This window comes from Podarcis filfolensis, assembly GCF_964270895.1.
Source record: "Podarcis filfolensis genome assembly, chromosome: 6".
NCBI classification, from domain to species: domain Eukaryota; kingdom Metazoa; phylum Chordata; class Lepidosauria; order Squamata; family Lacertidae; genus Podarcis; species Podarcis filfolensis.
This window is the reverse complement of record NC_139609.1, coordinates 76,685,210-76,705,016: the sequence shown is the minus strand read 5'-3', so window position 1 is coordinate 76,705,016 and position 19,807 is coordinate 76,685,210. Positions and strand designations below refer to the sequence as shown.

Here is a 19,807-nt window from a genome sequence, read left to right as displayed (position 1 = left end):
TTACCTGGATATGGTACTCGGCCCTTCGTGGCCAGTTCAGTCAGCAGTATTCCAAAGGACCATACATCTGACTTGATGGTGAATCGGCCATAGAGAGCAGCTTCTGGGGCAGTCCACTTAATGGGGAATTTAGCACCTGAACAAGACAGACAAGCATATTGTAAAAAAACCCAAAACATATATTATTCAGCACACACAAAAGGAAGAAATGAAGGATGTTGGCAACCGAGTCTTCCACTACTTCTGCATCATTCACCAGCAGTAGCAAAAGTGCAGGAATCCAGGACATAGAATCATAGAAATGTACTCAACAGTTTGTCATGTTGGCATAAAGGCTGCCTTTTCACGTCTTGATAATGCTTCCTGCTTTTGGGCCGCGGGGCTTTTACTCTGCATTGCTACCCAGACTTCTTCCAGCTCTGAAGCACTAACTAGTTTGCAGCTGCTTATTTCTTCCAAGTGGAAAGTGCAGCTCATACCTTGCCTTGCTGTGTATTCATTGTCCTCAATCAGCCGGGCCAGTCCAAAGTCAGCTACCTTGCACACCAGATTTTCCCCCACAAGGATGTTGGCAGCTCGGAGATCTCTGTGTACGTAGTTCATCCTCTCCACATATGCCATGCCAGATGCAATCTGGAACAATCCCAAACACAAAAGAAAATCAGTGTGGTGGAATAGTTAAGGTAGAGCTTTCTAAACTGTGTTGTGACACATTAGTGTGTTGGCCGCAGTGTGCAGGTGTGTCGCATGAACGCTCCCCATGCTCCTCCTGGGCTGGAAAGGGTTAGTTTAACCTCTGGTTGGATAGTAAAACTGAATTACCATGTCACAAAATGATGCAAAACTGAATTACTGTGTCGTGAAAGGATCCATGTCCAAAAAGTGTGTCTCCAACTTGAAAAGTTTGGAAAGCTCTGAGTTCAGGACTAGGACTTGGGACGCCAGGGTTCAAATCCCCACTCAGCTATGAAGCTCGCTGGGTGACTCTGGGCCAGTCACTGTCTCTCAGCCTAAGCTACCTCACAGGGTTGTTCTGAGGATAAAACAGGGAGAAGGAAAACTATGTATACCAGTCTGAGGTCCTTGAAGTTCAGGTGGGATATAAATGTAGTAAAAAATATACATTACGAATTTGCTTGAATGATATTATGATCTGTCAGAGCTTATCTGTAAAGCATTAGTCAAATCAGCCAGCTCTATTCAGCCCAGGGTTACCAGGATTCAGGCAACTTATGAAGACATAGACTAATGTAGTAAAGCCGTGTGTGTGTGAGAGAGAGAGAGAGAAATGTCAAACCAACCAGCAAAAGCAATGAACTTGGAGTCAAATGAGCCTACAGTTCTCTTGAAAGCAGAGGGGCTGAATAAAGCTAAACCTATGAAAAATGAAGTATTTGTCAGCTGCCTGGGCTGCCTATCCTGCATAGCTGCTAATGTTGCACTGACTGAAACAGATGTTCACCAGCACTCTGTCTCAGCTGGCGCACACAGAAAATGAGATATGGGAAGAGGCTTGAATGCCAAAAAGGGAGAGAGACATGGTCAGAGATCTTATATTGGTTTAAAGGAAACCAAAGGGCACTGGAAAATGCTTCCCCAATAACACCCCCGCCAACAGAAAAGCAGCATGTCAGGGAGACAGATTTTACAACAGCTAGTTGTCTTGCTAAATATTTGTATGCAGGGAGATACTATTATAGGCAAACATGCAAAATAGGCAATCCTCCACCAGCAGCCTAGAGTCATACAGATCTGGAAAAGCAGCATCCTTCAAGCCTACAGCATATGTAGATTGGCTCTTAAAGCATGCTACACTCACCTGAGCCGCCATATCTACCAGTTGGGGCAGCCTCAAGTACTTGCCCATCTCCCCTTTCAAGAAATCCAGGAGGCTCCCTAGAGCAGAACATACAATTGTCAGTAATTGAAGTTGGAGCAAACCCTAAACCCTTGCAGATGTTTTCCCTCTGCAGAATTTGCAGCTGTTTCAATCTCACAGAGCAAACAATACAATTTAACTGAGCCAACGAGCTGTTTTTTACAGAGCGTAGAAAGAATTTAAGCCCCAACAAAAACCCTTCATTAGTTTTTTCTCACATCTTGATTGAACTGTAATTTACACTCCTCAAATGTTGCAGCAACATGGGAAGCAAGGGTTGAATTGTAAGTCAGTGGTTTGCCAAACAATCACCAGGCCTCTTCAGTGCTTATTCTTATTTATTAAATTTGTTAAAGTCACTTTTATCTTGCCTAGAGCAACCCAAAGCAACTTAAGGTAAAGGTAAAGGGACCCCTGACCATTAGGTCCAGTTGTGGCCGACTCTGGGGTTGCGGCGCTCATCTCGCTTTATTGGCCGAGGGAGCCAGCGTACAGCTTCCGGGTCATGTGGCCAGCATGACTAAGCCGCTTCTGGCGAACCAGAGCAGCGCACGGAAACGCCGTTTACCTTCCCACCAGAGCAGTACCTATTTATCTACTTGCACTTTGACGTGCTTTCGAACTGCTAGGTGGGCAGGAGCAGGACCGAGCAACAGGAGCTCACCCCATCACGGGGATTCAAACCGCCAACCTTCTGATTGGCAAGTCCTAGGCTCTGTGGTTTAACCCACAGCGCCACCCGCGTCCCTCAATGCAACTTACAAACAGGTAATAAACCCCACACAGATACAATAAAACCACACAAACAACTGTGTAAATCAATTCAGCCCACATCTGTAACACATCCATTTGGTTATGTAAGGCATGGCCAAACTTGGCCCTCCAGATGTTTTGGGTCTACAATTCCCATCATCCATGACCACTGGTCCTGTTGGCTAGGAATGATGGGAGTTGTAGTCCCAAAACATCTGGAGGGCCAAGTTTGGCTATGCCTGGGTTATGTGAATTGGTGCTTAGATGATGCCTAATTGACAAACTCATTTTCCAAATGCTGCCTATTCTGAATGACGGGGTAAAATATTTCTGCTCCCAACATTAGATTTCTAGCCCATTTAATTTTGCCCTTTCAGTCTGAGGGAGAGAACATCCAAAAAGGCATCCTTAATGCCTGTCCTTAACACTGCCCTTAATACATTGCCTACCTTTACACATGTATTCTGTTACAATATAAATGGGTTCCTCCGAAACCACAGCATAGAGCTGCACCAGCTTCTCATGGCGCAGCTTCTTCATGACCTGTGCCTCCTGCAGAAATGCCTCTGGAGACATTGTCCCAGGTTTCAGAGTCTTTATTGCCACCCTGGTGGTGCCATTCCAGGTCCCTGGAGTAGAAATATAAGTAGATTAACAAGGCATCCTTTTCACTAATGAACACTTAAGCTGGTACCATGCCTCCTACGGTTTGTGCAGTCGGGGGCCTTGCCTAATTTCCCCTTGCTGAAAGACATGGCCTGAAATATGCCCATCGGACTAGAAGGCGAATTTTGTGGCTCAGGTACCTGCTAGAAATCCTTACCCATCCACACTTCTCCAAAACAGCCTTGCCCAAGCTTCACCTCTAACCGCAGCGACTCCCGGGGGATTTCCCAAGCATCCTTTGCCAGACCTTGTGTTTGAGGCTTGCTGGTTGGGCAGACATTGGTGAGACGATGACACAAGCCATCTGCATGTTCTGGGGAAGAGGAACATAGATATCACAATAAAGTATAAGAAACATCACTTTAAGTGAAACGTGTCTTAAGAATATGGAACTATTTATCTCCTTCTCAAACCCAGTTTATATCTCCTTGAGTCTCTATTTCTAATACTCTCTCTCTCCCTCCCTCTCTCTCTCTCTGTGTGTGTGTGTGTTTTTTTTCTATATAAAATGTTCTTCAAATCCCAAGGAAGCACTTAAATGGGACAAGCACGGGACAAGCACCAGAACACTTTCTAAGGTGTCTCAGACTGCATTTCCTATAAGGATTCATTGCCCTACTTAATTGTTCTACCTAACTCAGAGAAAAGAAATTGCAAAAAACAGTAATTTCCCAAAAAGGGCCTTCTTAGAGTCAGGTTCCTAATGTCAGATACTGACTCCAATGTAAGAGAAAAGAAACTTATCACAAGTTCAGAAGCACTATCTATAATTCATCAAACATCTTACCATGCTAAGAAAGGCAGATATATATGTCTTGGTCTGATTTCATACTGATTGCCCACCAGAATTTCCAGGTTGCTGCCAGAATCTTATAACGATTTCATAGTTGCCCACAATTCAACATTATCAGCTAGAAGTCCACATTGTTGGAAACAACTAATATCTTGCAGCTATGAAGACAACTAAATAGATGTTCAGTTGGGACTCACTAAGTGGCAGGTCAGCTTAGGGCCAGTTCACGGCAAACAATAATCCCATAATTCAGTTAGGAACTGCATATTTTCTTGGATGCATGATCAGAACCATCTATGTCTGAAGACAGAACATCATCCAAGAAGCTGCCCAGCTTCTTTTCCCTACCATCTCGATTACCAAATGTAAACCGAATTTCTTTTTTCATCCCATCTCTCTCTTGTACTAATTACCAATCTTCACCATCACCTGACAATCACTTCGTGTCTCTAACACTGTGCCAGTATCTACCCAAGTCAGAAGCATCCAGTAAATATGTATCTTTCCAACTTATTCTCTTCTGCAGCAGAAACCTCTTGAAAGGGCGCACCTTGTTCAGCCTTGCCATCCTGCTTGATGTCAGGCAAACTGAGATTTGCGGCTTTGTGGTGCAGTGGCAGCTTGACTATAATACCATTACAGCCTTTTGATTTCATGGAATCATAGAACTCTAGAGTTGGAAGGGTCCTCGGGGTCATCTAGTCCAACCCCCTGCAATGCAGGAAATTCTGCCCACAGCCGTCCCTGGGCGGGCTCGAACCACCAACCTTCTGGTTACAAGCCAGACACACTGATGCTCAAGATCATGATGGATCAGTCTGCTTAATTATCATGGAATAATATACAGGGAGCCAATGTAAGGAGCCAGTATGCTGTTTTATGGTAGGGGGTGGCAATCTCTGTAAGTACATATGGTGCCCATAAGATGCTGTCCAAGTATGTTCACTTTTGCTTTTTAGTTCAAGGTACCTTAGACAGAGCCTCTGTATTCTGCAAAGAAATCCTGCATTATCAGAAGCCGAAATGGCACTTACTGGAGTAATAGGCCACCAGTTGCTGAAGGCTGCTGAACTGTGTGCGGGAAGTGATGTAGAAGCCACCGTTGTCCAGCTTGCGGATCTTGTAATGCTTCACGTTGAGCCCCTTGGCATTGTCAAAATCTGAGACAGAGAGGCAGTAGGCACCTACCAAGAAAAAGCGGACACAGCTCAGGATTCGGTTTAAGAGATACTTTGCAGCCACTATTTAGCAGAACTGACTACCAAGAGGATAGCGTTATTCATTATTTCAAAGGTTAGAATAAAATATTAACAATGCTGCAGAAGTTCAGATCAATGTTTCCCAAACTTGGGTCTCCAGTTGTTTTTGGATAACAACTCCCATCATCCCTAGCTAGCAGGACCAGTGGTCAGAGATGATGGGAGTTGTAGTCCAAAAACAGTTAGAGACCCAGGTTTGGGAAACCCTGGTTTAGATGCCCAAGGAACAAAGAAGAAGTGAAGGACTGTAGCTCAGTGGTAGAGTCCTTGAATAATAATAATAATAATAATAATAATAATAATAATAATAATAATAATAATATATTATTTAAACCCTGCCCATCTGGCTGGGTTTCTCCAGCCACTTTGGGCGGCTTCCAACAAAAGAAGAAGAAGAAGAAGAAGAAGAAGAAGAAGAAGAAGAAGAAGAAGAAGAAGAAGAAGAAGAAGAAGAAGCAGCAGCAGCAGCAGCAGAAGAAGAGTTTGGATTTGATATCCCGCTTTATCACTACCCGAAGGAGTCTCAAAGCGGCTAACATTCTCCTTTCCCTTCCTTCCCTACAACAAACACTCTGTGAGGTGAGTGGGGCTGAGAGACTTCAAGAAGTGTGACTAGCCCAAGGTCACCCAGCAGCTGCATGTGGAGGAGCAGGGAATCGATCCTGGTTCACCAGATTACGAGTCTACTGCGCCTAACCACTACACCACACTGGTGTATTTAAAAGATTAAAAATACATTAAGATATCAGTCATTAAAAACTTCCCTAAACAGGGCTGCTTTCAGATGTCTTCTTTGCAAACCAAAGGTCCCAGGCTCACTCTCTGGCATCTCCTGGTAGGTCTGGGAGAGACCCGCCTGAGATTCTAATAATAATAATCATCATCATAATAATAAATTTTATTTATATCCCGCCCTCCCCAGCCGAAGCTGGGCTCAGGGCGGCTAACAACAATCAAAATAATCCAACATTCTAAAAACATTCATTATAAAATTAATTAAAATCAAATTAAAATCAAGTTGATGGCAACCATTAAGCAAAATTCTGTGCAGATTGCCAGAGGAGGGGGTCAGGCTGCGCCCTGACCAAAGGCCTGGTGGAACAGCTCTGTCTTGCAGGCCCTGCGGAAAGATGTCAGGTCCCGCAGGGTCCTAGTCTCCTGTGACAGAGCGTTCCACCAGATTGGAGCCGCGGCCGAGAAAGCCCTGGCTCTAGTTGAGGCCAGCCTAACCTCTCTGTGGCCTGGGATCTTCAGGATGTTTTTATTTGCAGACCGTAAATTTCTCTGTGGGACATACCAGGAGAGGCGGTCCCATAGGTACAAGGGTCCTAGGCCGTATAGGGCTTTAAAGGTTAAAACCAGCACCTTAAACCTGATCCTGTACTCCACCGGGAGCCAGTGCAGCTGGTATAGTACCGGATGAATATGATCTCGCAGCGAAGACCCCATAAGGAGTCTCGCTGCGGCATTCTGCACCCGCTGGAGTTTCTGGGTCAGTCTCAAGGGCAGCCCCACGTAGAGCGAGTTACAATAATCCAGTCTGGAGGTGACCGTCGCATGGATCACAGTGGCTAGGTCAGAGCGAGAGAGATAAGGAGCCAACTGCTTAGCTTGGCGGAGATGAAAAAATGCCGCCTTTATTATAGCTGTAATCTGCGCCTCCATAGAGAGGGAGGTATCGAAGATTACACCCAAACTCTTAACGGACGATGCTGGCACTAATTGCACCCCCGCAAGAGATGGGAGTTGCCCCCTCAATCCCATATCGCTCCGTCCCAGCCAGAGGACCTCTGTCTTCGAAGGATTTAACTTCAACCGGCTCCCACGTAACCATCCAGCCACAGCTTCCAGACATCTGGTCAGTGTGTCTGGGGCCGAGTCAGGATGGCCATCCATCAACAGATAGAGTTGGGTGTCATCGGCATACTGATGGCAACCCAGCCCAAAACTCCGGCCAAGCTGGGCGAGGGGGCGCATAAAGATGTTAAAAAGCATCGGGGAGAGAATCGCACCCTGAGGCACTCCACACACCAAGGAGTGGCACGATGACAATTCCCCCCCAAGCGCCACCCTCTGTCCCCGACCAGAGAGAAACGAGCGCAGCCATTGAAGGACTGTGCCCTGGATCCCCACGTCGGCAAGGCGGTGGTCCAGGAGTTCGTGATCGACCATGTCGATCTCATCGATGGCTGCTAGGAGCTGGATATTCCAGCCCTCAACAAGCTCAGTCAATGAGTCGCCAGGGGGAGCAAGGTCCCGCAAGGCCTGACTGAATCTATCAGGGTCCATCAGCCTCTGCGGGCGAGCCCAAATTGGCTCGCCACCTAAGCAGGGTGGGGGTGGAAAATCAATCCTGGCTTTCAGAGCGTAGTGATCAGACCATGGCACCTTCATCGAAGGAGACATGATCACATCTATACCGGCGCCAAAGATCAAATCCAGCGTGTGGCCTGCTTGATGTGTGGGGCCCGAAACAAACTGGGAGAACCCTAGTGTCGCCATGGAAGACACCAGGTCCAGAGCCTGTGAGGAGGGAATGGCATCAGCATGGATGTTGAAGTCCCCCAATACCAACAGGTTAGGGAACTCCAAGGCCCAGCCGGCCACCGCCTCCAGCAGGCCTGACAGGGTGGCTGCTGGTGCGCTAGGTGGCCGGTACACCAGACAGCCAAGCTCACCTCGGAGCCCCACACTAGGCCAACACATTCAATGCCGGGGATCAATGGCGATGGTAGAGCCCTGAAAGAACAATCTTCCCGGATTAATAATGCCACCCCTCCCCCCCGGCCCACAGTCCGCGACTGGTGGAGGACGGAGAAACCTGGGGGCGCCATCTCTCGTAAGGTAACAGTTTCTAGAAGTACGTTGTCTATCAACATTGACAGCACTCAGCTAGATGGACCTATCATTTGGCTCAATAAAAAGCAGCTTCGCATGTTCCTATGTAGTATATGCATATACCCTGATTCAGCCAGCACGGATGCAATATGGTCCATCTTGTAAAAAATGAGAACAAAGTACAGTATAGGAAAACTAATATATTAAAAACCTTATCTACTCATCATTTCCTTGTGGCGCTTTAGGATGGGGGAAATGTTGAACACACAGGTTTTCAAGGAAGCCTCTCACATGTCTTCATGACATGTCCATGAAAGGGAGCCGGTGCTGCCGTCAGCAGGTTAGTAACTTCATAGCAGAATTCACATGAAGGGAGGGGGGCAGGATGCAGAGTAGATACCTTTGAAGAACAAAAGCAGCTGGCAAGGCCAGGTCTGTCTAATTATGGCCTCCAGCTGGCTCAGCCTCCACTCTGATCTTGTCAAACTTCAGCAGCTAATTTGTGCAGGGTTAACGTAAAGCTCAGAGACTTTTGCTGCAGCACCTCAAGGGGAGGGAAATAGGTAGTGGCAGCAAATCTATAGGGAACTGTGCTTTCTTCCTGTATTGCTAATGCTATGCACCAATTATATGCGGAAACTGCTGTTGCATTAACACCCAAAAGCTGACACAAGTTCTGTGGAAGCTAGGATTATTGGGCAAAGGTTTTCAAAACACAGGACAGCAGCATTTTTGAAACTGGCTTTTTAAAAGAGCTCAGTCCTCAATTTCTTGTGTGTTACCCGCAACACATTGACTGCAATTAATAATGTGAACGAACTATTTAGTACCTGAATGGGATATTAATGTTCTGTAAAGTTTAAGGCCATTAGTAAAGCATAGGATTACAGTATTAACTCTTCCTCTCCTTTGGTTTCTAGTATGCTCCTAACATCTGCTCCAGAGGGTTGGGGGGGGGCCCTCCAGAGCAGATGGGAACCCCCTCTAGAGGTTGGGGGAGGGAGAAAAGAAACTGGAGCTTCTGTTGTGCAAATGAATTTCTTTAGAGAGTGATCCCTGTTAGAAAGACAAATACCTAGCTAGGTACCAAAGACATCCTGGCCACATTGGCTGCTGCTTTTGTCCTCAATGGAATCACCACCATCCCATTCCTTCTGCTCTGTGGCTAGCCACAGAGTGTCTTGCACATCACACATTATTTGTATGTCAGCTCCCAACTTTAGTTCCAGGCAAAAACATCTACAACATAATAAACCACCAGGTTACAGAGGTTTCATGAGCAAAACTTTCTATGCAGAGATAATTGGCAATAGCACCAGATACCCGGATTCTGAAGTGAGAAAAAGCTGAACTCTGCAACCTGCATGAATTATTAAAAATAAGCATGCTTTTCCTTATTTTGTTTAGGTTTTGATGCTTCTACTAGTCATGAGGAGGAGCTAGGGATCATGCACAGCATCGAGGTCTTCCTACAACATCTGGAAATCTTATTTAGCCTTTTCTCCAGCTTACACAACTGAAGAGGCACTGCTTGCCCGTTCTCAAATCTATTCTCACATCCACGAGAACTAGAAGTTAGTTTCCTGGGCTGATCGCACACTGGGATTTTGTATATATGGCATCGGAGATAATTTCAGAGAAGAGCAGAGAAATCTTGACTTCAATATACAGAACAGAACAGAATGTGCCTGGAAGACACTCTGTCACTGCTGAAGTAACCACACACTCCTACTATATCTCCAGTGCCTCTCTCCTCACTCTAATATATATGACCTGTTCACAGCAATGATGCTTGATCCCTCCATGTGCTTATGCCCGTCTTGACATGCCAGTCACATAGGACAGAAATGGGAAGGGCAGGGCAAAGGACGTCCACAGCTAAACTTTGCTCTCATGGCTTTTATTTCTGGCACACGTGTGTTGCTACCACCAACTGGTTCCTACAATGCCACTCACACCCAAGCACAAACTTCATTAAACCGCTCCTATAAACGCAACAACAAACTGCCCCTGGCAGCAAGGATAGGAGGGAACTGCAGAGTTCCTTGTTGCCATTGGTTACCCAGCTATTCCCAGCTCAGTGACCCAGTTTCAGCACCATTCCTTTGTAAAGAGGACAGGCACAGGACCACAATCACTGTTTACGTTAGATATTTAAATCCCATCCAGTTCTCCACCAATCAAATCAGAACAGGGCAGGAGTCAGAGAGAGTACTGCTTGGTTGATAGAACAGACTATGGATAGCATACAAGGAGAGAGGGTGAGGAGGGGAACATGGACATAGCAACAACACACACTCTTGGGTTAAGATACCTGATATTAAGAGCCTTGGGCCAGAACAAAAAAGGACCAGGAGACTGTACAAGCTCCAGGGCTCTGGAATTGAAAACTCCCAATGCTGTAAACTTCCAATCCATAATTAAAAGTGAGTCCACGCACATTTGTGGCAGCTATAATGTTGAACTGCCAGCGTTACTCACCAATTATTATTGCTTGTTATTATCATAGTTAAGTATCTCAAGATAAGAGCCCAGCTGGGGCAAGTTCATACTAGCACTCTGAACTTTCCCCAAGTAGTTTCAGCAGCCCAAGGCCATCCATATCCTTGTGTCTGTAGGCCCCTCCTCACCCTCCCTTTGCAGCAGAAATACCTGCACTTGGAAGCAGTTCTTTAGTGCATCTCTGACTGAGTCAAGACGCACACCCAGAATGGCGACTCGCCCAGAAACACACTTTATTGATCATCTGAGGCCACCTAATTATTACACCTGCTAAAGTAAGTCTTTTGGGCTTTACTTCCCAATTTAAATTTAGAAAGAAAGAATGCACTTTGGCTATCAGAATTTTAGGAAGCGGTTTTTTAAGAACATGGAAAACCCAATACTGTCCCGGATGCAAGGAAAGTGAGCTCTGAAGACCAGCTTGTTCTCATAGAAACTGCTATTTCGAGAGATGTTAACTTTCTTAATAAATTGCCATTACCTTTTGTTGTCTCACTCTCTCTTGCCAAGAATGTCCCCCGGGGATTCTCTGGATTGAGTAGTAACCGTTCTGACTCTCGGCGGGTTATCTTGCCAAAATACCACCTACAATAGTGGAATACACATGAGCATGGGAGAGATCCCATTTTGCCAAGTTCTTCCAGTCACTGTTAACTTTTTTAAATATTGAAGGATCAATCTTCTTATTAGCGCACAGCTTCTACATGGCAAGTGCCTGGGCCAAGGGTTTTTGACCAACAGGAAGCAACACTACACACTTTTCTTCTGAATGTTCGAACTGAAGTGCTAAGCCCTCATACTTTGGGTCAAGAGCTTGAAAGTAGGGCTCTATAAAATATAATAATAATTATGACCTCCCCAGGAATACCTTGCAACTCTGAAATTAATTAGTAGGTTCAGGACAGACAAAAAAAAAGAAGTGCAACAAAGCATAACCCATATGTGAAAAATCACTGTCATAAGATGTGATGAAAACCACTGACTCACTTGGCTTTAAAAAAGGATTTTAGACAAATTCATGGAGTATAAAGGCTACAATTCCTATTTCCAATGTTCAAGTATGAATGCCATTGCTTATGTTACCAAAATAGCACTGCCCACAAACAAACAGAGGTATTGGTAGGCTTGGGGGGAGGTTTGTAGAAGCAACATATCATTGGGGGCGGGGGGAGAAACTAAATGGGGGAACCCAAAAATGTGCAAATAAGGATTAAGTACAGTCAATATAAAATGCTGACTGACTGTTGTAGTGGGGGGACGGGACGGGACTGGAAAAGGAGAAGAAGATTGCAGTTTTCTGGAGGAAGGCACTGGACAGGAACACTCCACACACTGCTTGTGGGTTTCCCAGAGGCCTCTGACTAGGACATTTGTTCTGATCCAGCAGAGCTCTTTTTACGTTCTTACATAAATCACTTATCCTAGGATAAAAGACGACATTCTGAAATGCACTAAATTTTGCCAAGGGCTGCTAGATTCTTAACTCCTTAAAGCCTGGTAAATATGTGAACGCCAAGGCTGAAGGAAACTCATGTGTTTTCATGCCAGGAAAATATTGTCCTGATCCATAGTCCTGTGAGAGGCATCTATGGGCCAGACCAGGCCCCAGAAGTATTGAATACTCATTCTGCAGTGTTTCTCTAAGAAGGGCCTGATCATCTGCAGCTCCTTTTGTACACACTGTTTATTACACGGGGGTAATATCAGTGGGGGGGGGGAAAGCATTTTGTATGAAGGAGTTCTCATTTACAGACTTTTATTCCATCTACAGATATTAAGTTAGATCACTGGAAAGTAAAGGGGTTTGTCACCACAGTTTTCTAGCTTCTCCTTGCCACAAAAGCTGCAATGTGAAAAATAAAACCTGTTCCAAGCACCAAAATGTCATCTGAGGATTGGAGAAACAGGCCACAAAGTCGGGAGGTGTTTCAAAATCCTGTGAAATTTTCCTGGATGGTGTGCAAAAATGTTGAAGATTCTGAACCCATTCTAAGAAGCACACCGATGTCATGGTAACACTCATACATAAATGCTTATTCCACTGTAATGATCAAATGGTAACCTCGATGTATGAATGAGTCTTTATGGTTTTAACAAACTATAGAGCAAGCTCATATTTTTTTTATGGTCATAAACATTTCTGTCAAATGCTAAACTGCCCAGAAGTTCAAAAATTTAGTACCTACTAGTAAGGTGGAAATATCCAGTAGTGCACTATCCAAAAGTGACTTAGTTGGAAAGCAAACTTCAGTATTAAATAAACTGAATAGCTTCAGTAGGTACATGCAGGACATTAGGAACTGTACGTCATAAACAGAACTGGATGGTATGAAAGGTTCACTGAGGGCAGGGCTAGGGGACCTGTCACCCTCTAGAGGTGGTTGGACTCTAGCTCCCATTATCCTCAGCCAGCATGGTCAATGGTGAGGGATGATTGGAGTTGTAGTCAAACAACTTCCTGAAGGCCAGAAGTTCCCCAAGCCAGGTGTAGGGAGTGAGAAACACATAGTAAACAGTTAACGAATGGTTAGATCTCTCTCTGAGAGATGCATGTGATTTATACAATCATTGACATTATTTTTTTCAGATATTGTGGTATTCACTAGTGTGTTTTTTCCAACAGAAGAAACCAGTGTTTTTCAAAAATGGCGCTGAACATCTAATAAGAAGGCAAGACTAATCATATCTTAAAAGCCAGCAAGTTGCTATAGGCCCAATTAGCCATACACATCACTCAATTACTCCACCCTTGACCACTGAAGTTGGCTTAAAGATGTATGAGTGAACTGATTCAATCTCAGAGCATTGTGTCCAAAGTGATACGAGAATCCTAGATACAGTGTTCAGTCTGAGACAACTCTTCCACACAGCAACTAAAGGATAAATACATGTGTGAACTATCCTACTGACACAAAGTCAGGAATTATCTGGGGAAATGAGGGGTGCCCCTGACTGTTATGGCTAGAAGGCTTGGGTTAGAAGCTAGAAGGCTTGGCAGAAGCATTGCACTGTTTATCAAAACTATCTAAAATATTTCAATTACTCTTCAGCCTGGATGGAGTCTGAGGGTGCAACATAGTTACTGGGGATGTAGCCTTTCTGGCCAGTTGTGAGCGAGTGAGCCAGCCACCAGTCTCCTTCCCTGCAAAACACAAAACAAAGGAATATATCAGTGAAGACAAAATAGGTCAAATTACCTTCCCAACTCACTGGCATCCCCAGACTCCCCTGCTGATTCCAATCCAGCTCCTCTTGACCCCACTGCTTAGACTAGGGCTAGTCAAACTGTATACTTGTGGCCTACTCTATGTTTGCTTGTGGGTCAGAATTCTGCAACCCCTTCATGGATGGTGAAACTCAACAAAGTAGTTGGTGGTAACCAACAGAGTGTGTGTGTGTGTGTGTGTGTGTGTGTGTGTGTGTGTGTGTGTATGTACATGAAGGTACTTCCTGAACAATCTTGTCCCTCCCCTCGAAGCTGATCAGTAGGTAATCCCTTTGCTTTTCCAGAAGGTATAAGAGAAAGCAACATTACATGTACAGAAAATACATACAGTTTATGAAATGTTGTTATTATTTATGTTATTTATGTTAAGGCATTTATATCCCACCTTTCTGAATAAAAATTCTGCCAAGGTGGCTTAAGCATACATTGATTCAAATTTGGTAGGGCTGCTGGGAGCCAAATCTGATTTGCACTTGAGATGCTTGAGGAATTCAGCCTTTGTGAATTCCTGCACAAATAACTTGGGGTCAATCTGCAGGTTGGAATTTTGCTATTCGTTGTATTTTGCACTTCTCCAAAAGTTGCAACACTGTTCTTGGACATGTAAATGTCTCAAAATACACTTTTAAATATCTATATTCTTTCAAAATACATTTACATATGTATTAAAATGCATACTTAAATAAATATTGAGAGGATTTTTTTTAAAAAAAAATTAAAAATCAGATTAATGTGGAAATGAATCAGAATGGAATTACAGGTGAAACCATGCAAAAAGGGACACAGACCAAAATAGACAGAAGTGCCCATCCCTAAGCTTGCAGAACATGGATTGGCCATCCTGGCTTAGACAAAAAGAAGAGGATGTTGATTAAATAAAAACCTATTCACCCAACAAAAACAGTTTTGCATGATTTATGTGATATATTCCAATCAAACAATGCAGGATTTCTTTGCAGCGAGCTCTTCAACCCATGACTGGAGTGCCGGTAATGAGGATAACTCAAGCAAATAAGGTGGTCTCCATAGCAACTGAACTGTGTCATTATCTGAGATTCCACAGCTGGCACCTTATTAGTTTGGTTAAATGACAAATAACACAAGATCCTTTTAAATAAGGAATTTCCTTACTTAAAAAGGCATGTCAAGTACCCATTGAAAATACCTTTGGAGCCATTTGAATCTGAACCAAATCTGGCTGCTGTATGAAGCATTGGAAGTCCAAGAAAGCAGGGTTGGGAATGGGGAGGAAATAGGCACACAAAAACAAAACAAAACAAAAAAAGAAAAATTGTGATAATAAAAAGGGAACACACAGCTCAAAAGCAAAAGTTTTTTTTAAAAACGCACAAGAGCATAAAAGCAATACTAGGAACATAACATTAGAGTACATACATGCAGCCCAGGGGTGGTGGTGGGAGAGAATAAGAAATGAAGGAGAAACTATATCCTAGAAAAGGACACAAACATGCTGCATCTGAAGTCGGTAGGCAAAATGCTACTTGGTTGGATAAGCTAAACTATGCAGAATAGGTAAGGCAATGTAGTCTGGGGATTATGCAATCTTCTGAGTTGCGCAGAACTCCTCCATCAAGCAGAAATGTAAAGGCAAAGAAATGTGAAACACACATTTAACAAACTTAGCTTTAGTCGCTCTCAATAGCTTTAGTCATGGGCATAGCCAAGGGGAGGGTGGTGGTGGGGGGAGGCAGCTGCTCCCCAATCAAATAAATAAATAAAAATACTTAACTAACTAACCAATTGTGTTGCAGATAGCTTGGTTCTGCCCCCCCAACATTGATTCTGCTTCCCCCTTCCCACCCAACATAAATCCTGGCTATGCCCATGGGTTTAGCACAGGCATAATGGGCCACTCTCTTAACAGTTTGGAGATCAGAAGCCAGTTGTGATCTCCTGCGCTCCCCTCACCACAGGCAAACTGCACCCCTCCTACCTAAAATATCAACACCAACATTAACTAACATTAAGGTATGTGCTGGCAAGAAAGGGTGGAATCAATGCACAATTCTACAGCCCGCTCCAATTTTTTAAACCATGGTTGTAAGATTGGGGCCATTATGTCTATTAACCAACTGCTTATTGGAGAAGGATGTAGAAGAGATCAGAACTGAGTAAAACAAGCTGTAAGGAAAAGTACCAGTATCTTACTTTGCAATTCTACTTGCAGCCTAGGATTCGCTGGGACACATGTTCAAACCATGCTGGGTTTTATCCAACTACATTATACTTGCAGTAAGCAAGTATAGAAATCAGTGGACCTAAGTAAGTCATATCTGTTCTGAGCAATGGCTACAACCCAGTGACTTCAGAAGCAGCGAGCTCAGGCTCTTACAGAAATTGTAGCTAGCAAGACTTGATTGAGAGGATGTTCAAAGCCACACTCCATCACTCTACCAAATTATGTAAAGCTGCTGTCTCTCCTAGAAGAAACTAAGTCATGCCAAACTGCAGAAGTGTTGAATTCTGAATGGTTTGTTGTGGATTTAGGAAAGCAGAATAAGTGCAATACCCACACAGGAATTTAATACACCAAATATGTTCTGGGCCCAGTAGTGTCAGGTAAGAAATCTGAGACCTATCTGCATCCCACACAGGACATAGCACTGTAAATGCAATATATCCTGGGGCAAAGCAGGTCAGAGGGTGAAGAATGCAGGCAGGACTACTCCCCCCCATCCCAATCCCCAGGCCTGCATTCTTCTTTTCTGTGCTAAAATGACTAAGCCCCAAAGCACTCATGGAATGTCCAGGTGGCTTGGAATGTCTTTATCTTGCAGAATCACACAGAGACTGCCACTGGCAAGGAGGCAGCGGGTGGTCAAGTGCCAACCTAATGTTTCTTCCTCCATAGGTTTCTGGATTTTACTGACTCCCCTGTCACGGACTTACCGTATTTTTCGCTCTATAAGACACACCAGACCATAAGACGCACCTAGTTTTTGGAGGAGGAAAACAAAAAAAAAATATTCTGAATCCCAGAAGCCAGAACAGCAAGAGGGATCGCTGCACAGCGAAAGCAGCGATCCCTCTTGCTGTTCTGGCTTCTGGGATAGCTGTGCAGCCTGCATTCGCTCCATAAGACGCACACACATTTCCCCTTACTTTTTAGGAGGGAAAAAGTGAGTCTTATAGAGCAAAAAAATATGGTAACTTTCTAAACAAAAGGAAAAAATCTTCCCCACGTCCTGGGAAGGTATAGGAAGGATTATATATAACCTCGAAAACAAGACACATTATGCATCGCCATCAAAAGACAATCAAATGCTGTTTCTCACATTCTCTCACAGGCTTTTAAGAAGCATGAAGGAAGCTCCCCAAAGTGAGCAACGTCTGAAACTTGGACACATCATATGACACTGAGTCGGACCACTGACCTATCTAGCAGCCAGCAACTGGCAGCAGCTTTCTCAAGGTCTAGTGGACAACTCCAGAAAAATTAGTTTGGGGGAGCCAAGTGGTGGCAAAGACAATTTTTATGCTAGCTATTTTATCACAATTTAATGGCCATCTGCAGTTCACTCCAGGTTTGTTGTATCTGCAACATGATATGCAACTGGCATGAGTTTGCCTGGCATCATCCATACTCAGGGGCACGTGGAATTGTACTGGTGCAGGATCCTTGACACAGTGCTAATGTTTACCTAGTTGAATAGGAACAAATTTCTAGCTTCCAGTGTCCGTGTCTGCAGGGACGGTCAACCAGAAACTCAGGCAGATTGGAAATTATAAAGGAACCTATTTCCCCCCGCCCTGCCACACCTATATATTGGATTAATGCAATTGAAAATCAGACTGGTGAAATCATGGCACCAGCCTGGCCAACACAGCTACCATGAGGAAATGGGACAACAATACCCATTGCAACATGCACAGGTGACATCACCACTTCATTATCATAGGGGGAGGATGTGTGAAATAGTTCCTCTCCTCTGCAAAAACATAAAATTGCCCCATCACAGAAAACAAAATTGGTTCACATGATGACGCCAACCTTAAGCAATAAGGCAGCAGGTGACAGATTAAAGTGTAGCAAATAGTTTAGCGTTTATTATCTCTGTATGGGCTCTTGGATACCCCGCAAGGGAAAAAGGGCAGATTTTTGTTTTCAACACTATAAAACACTGTTTGTGTTTTATATATGGGGCTATCATTTGGTTTTTCTGCCTCTGGCACTAAAAGCCATCTTTTTCATGCAAACACCCTGCCCCGCCCACATGTGCAAATGAGTTGGTAAAGCCAGATGTGAATGCCGCAGAGAACTGCAAGGATCAATGCACATCAATGCTGTTTTAAATGATTCCCTGCAGAATCATGTACCACAGAGTGGTGTACACAGAAGTAACCAACAAGGGGAGCTATTTAAAATGCTGCCTACACAGTGGGTGCCCAACAACTTAATGTCTCAGTTCAGCAGGTTGTTTGATGGGAGATTCACAGTACTACGGATAGAAGTACAGTATGTAATCTGTGTATCAGGAAGATACCTCACCATGGAGAAGTTATATAAACAATGGATTCAAGGTTACATCAATGCCCAAATGTTTGTTTGGGTTGGTAAATCCTGCATGCAATAAGCTTTCCCACCTACGTTGGGAGCATGGGTTGATAGCAGGCTTTTAGACAGAGGGGTCTTCTAAACCTCAGGCATGTTCCATCAGCACACCTGACACCTGCAGTCCCAACATGAACTGAGCAGAAACTAGTCCCTGGTGCAGATTTATACTAAATGGGGAAAGTGACAATATTCCCCCCCCCAAAAAAAAAATTATCAGAGACCAAGGGCACATTCTAGCCAGGCAAAAACACTCATGATCATGCAAAGTAGGAATGGTGAAAGATGGCCTGGGCAAAGCAGGTGTGGTCGATGAGGGTTTGTGTCCTGGGGAGGCTCAGACAGATAAGCCTGGGGATTGCATTTTGGCCTGAAGGTTCCCCATCTCTCTGCTACCTGAAGGGTTGGAGGGGGAAACTCCTTATTCCTAGTGATTACATATTTTCTCACAATAGATTACCCAGCTATTGCCCAGAATGCAGGCCATTATGTAAATGCGGGGGGGGGGAGCAGTATGTTGATATTGTTTATGTAACTTGTCCAAATTTTATTTGCTGTTAACAAACTGATTTATTAATTGTGACAATGCTTCGGTTACTGTTTTCGGCCTTATAGTGCCAGCACACTGAAACTGGATCCATTCCTATGGGAAGGAATACTTGGTTTGGAATGACAGGCAAAATAAGACAGTATGCCAGCCCGTTAAAAAGGGCTCCAAGATACCCCCCCCACACACACACACACACATGGCTGTTACCCAAGAGAATTATTGTAATTGGGGCAGAAGTGGGAAGAATGCCAGAGAACAGTAGGAATGTTATTCACTCGAGAAAGAGGCTGCAAAAGGCAGCCTGAATATTAGAAATGAGTGATGCTCCCTTTCTCTCCTTCTGTGATATTTTGCTGTCCCTGTTTAATTTGCTGCGACCACAAGGGAAAACTGAGCTTTTCGTTCTTAACCCCTGCAATTTCTTCCAAGGCAGTCCTGAGAGAGACCTTCTGAAGATTATAAACTTTTCAGAACAACCTTCCAGACAAGTGAATAACTAAGCAGAGACACAAATTGTGAAGGATAAATCTTCCTGGTTTGGAGCCTGGCAAGACTTGGGTTCAAAGCTCTGTTCAGCTCCTATGAAAACCAGGTGGCTCTCAACAAGCTGGTCTCTCTCTCTTCCTCTCAGCTTAACCTACCTATACAATACAAGAGGCTGCCTCAACCCCTGTCTTCGCAGCTTGGGAATCCTTACTTGGGATCGATTTTACTGTACACCACTTAAATAAATGGTTTGAAGTGGCCTAAGCATACAGAGTTGTTGGG

At 44.2% G+C, this 19,807-nt stretch overlaps 1 protein-coding gene across 2 annotated transcripts in view; it reads right to left on the bottom strand.

Moving 5' to 3' along the window:
- SRC (SRC proto-oncogene, non-receptor tyrosine kinase) overlaps window positions 1-19,807 on the bottom strand; it is a 96,932-nt gene that overhangs the window by 8,916 nt on the left and 68,209 nt on the right. For both annotated transcript variants that reach the window (XM_083618783.1, XM_083618784.1), the window contains 8 exons: window positions 13,734-13,832; window positions 11,172-11,275; window positions 5,126-5,275; window positions 3,456-3,611; window positions 3,082-3,261; window positions 1,820-1,896; window positions 480-633; window positions 5-136 (listed from right to left, as the gene is read on the bottom strand). In XM_083618783.1, the coding sequence (XP_083474909.1) occupies window positions 5-136; window positions 480-633; window positions 1,820-1,896; window positions 3,082-3,261; window positions 3,456-3,611; window positions 5,126-5,275; window positions 11,172-11,275; window positions 13,734-13,832 (1,052 nt within the window). The remainder of the gene's footprint in view (window positions 1-4; window positions 137-479; window positions 634-1,819; window positions 1,897-3,081; window positions 3,262-3,455; window positions 3,612-5,125; window positions 5,276-11,171; window positions 11,276-13,733; window positions 13,833-19,807) is intronic.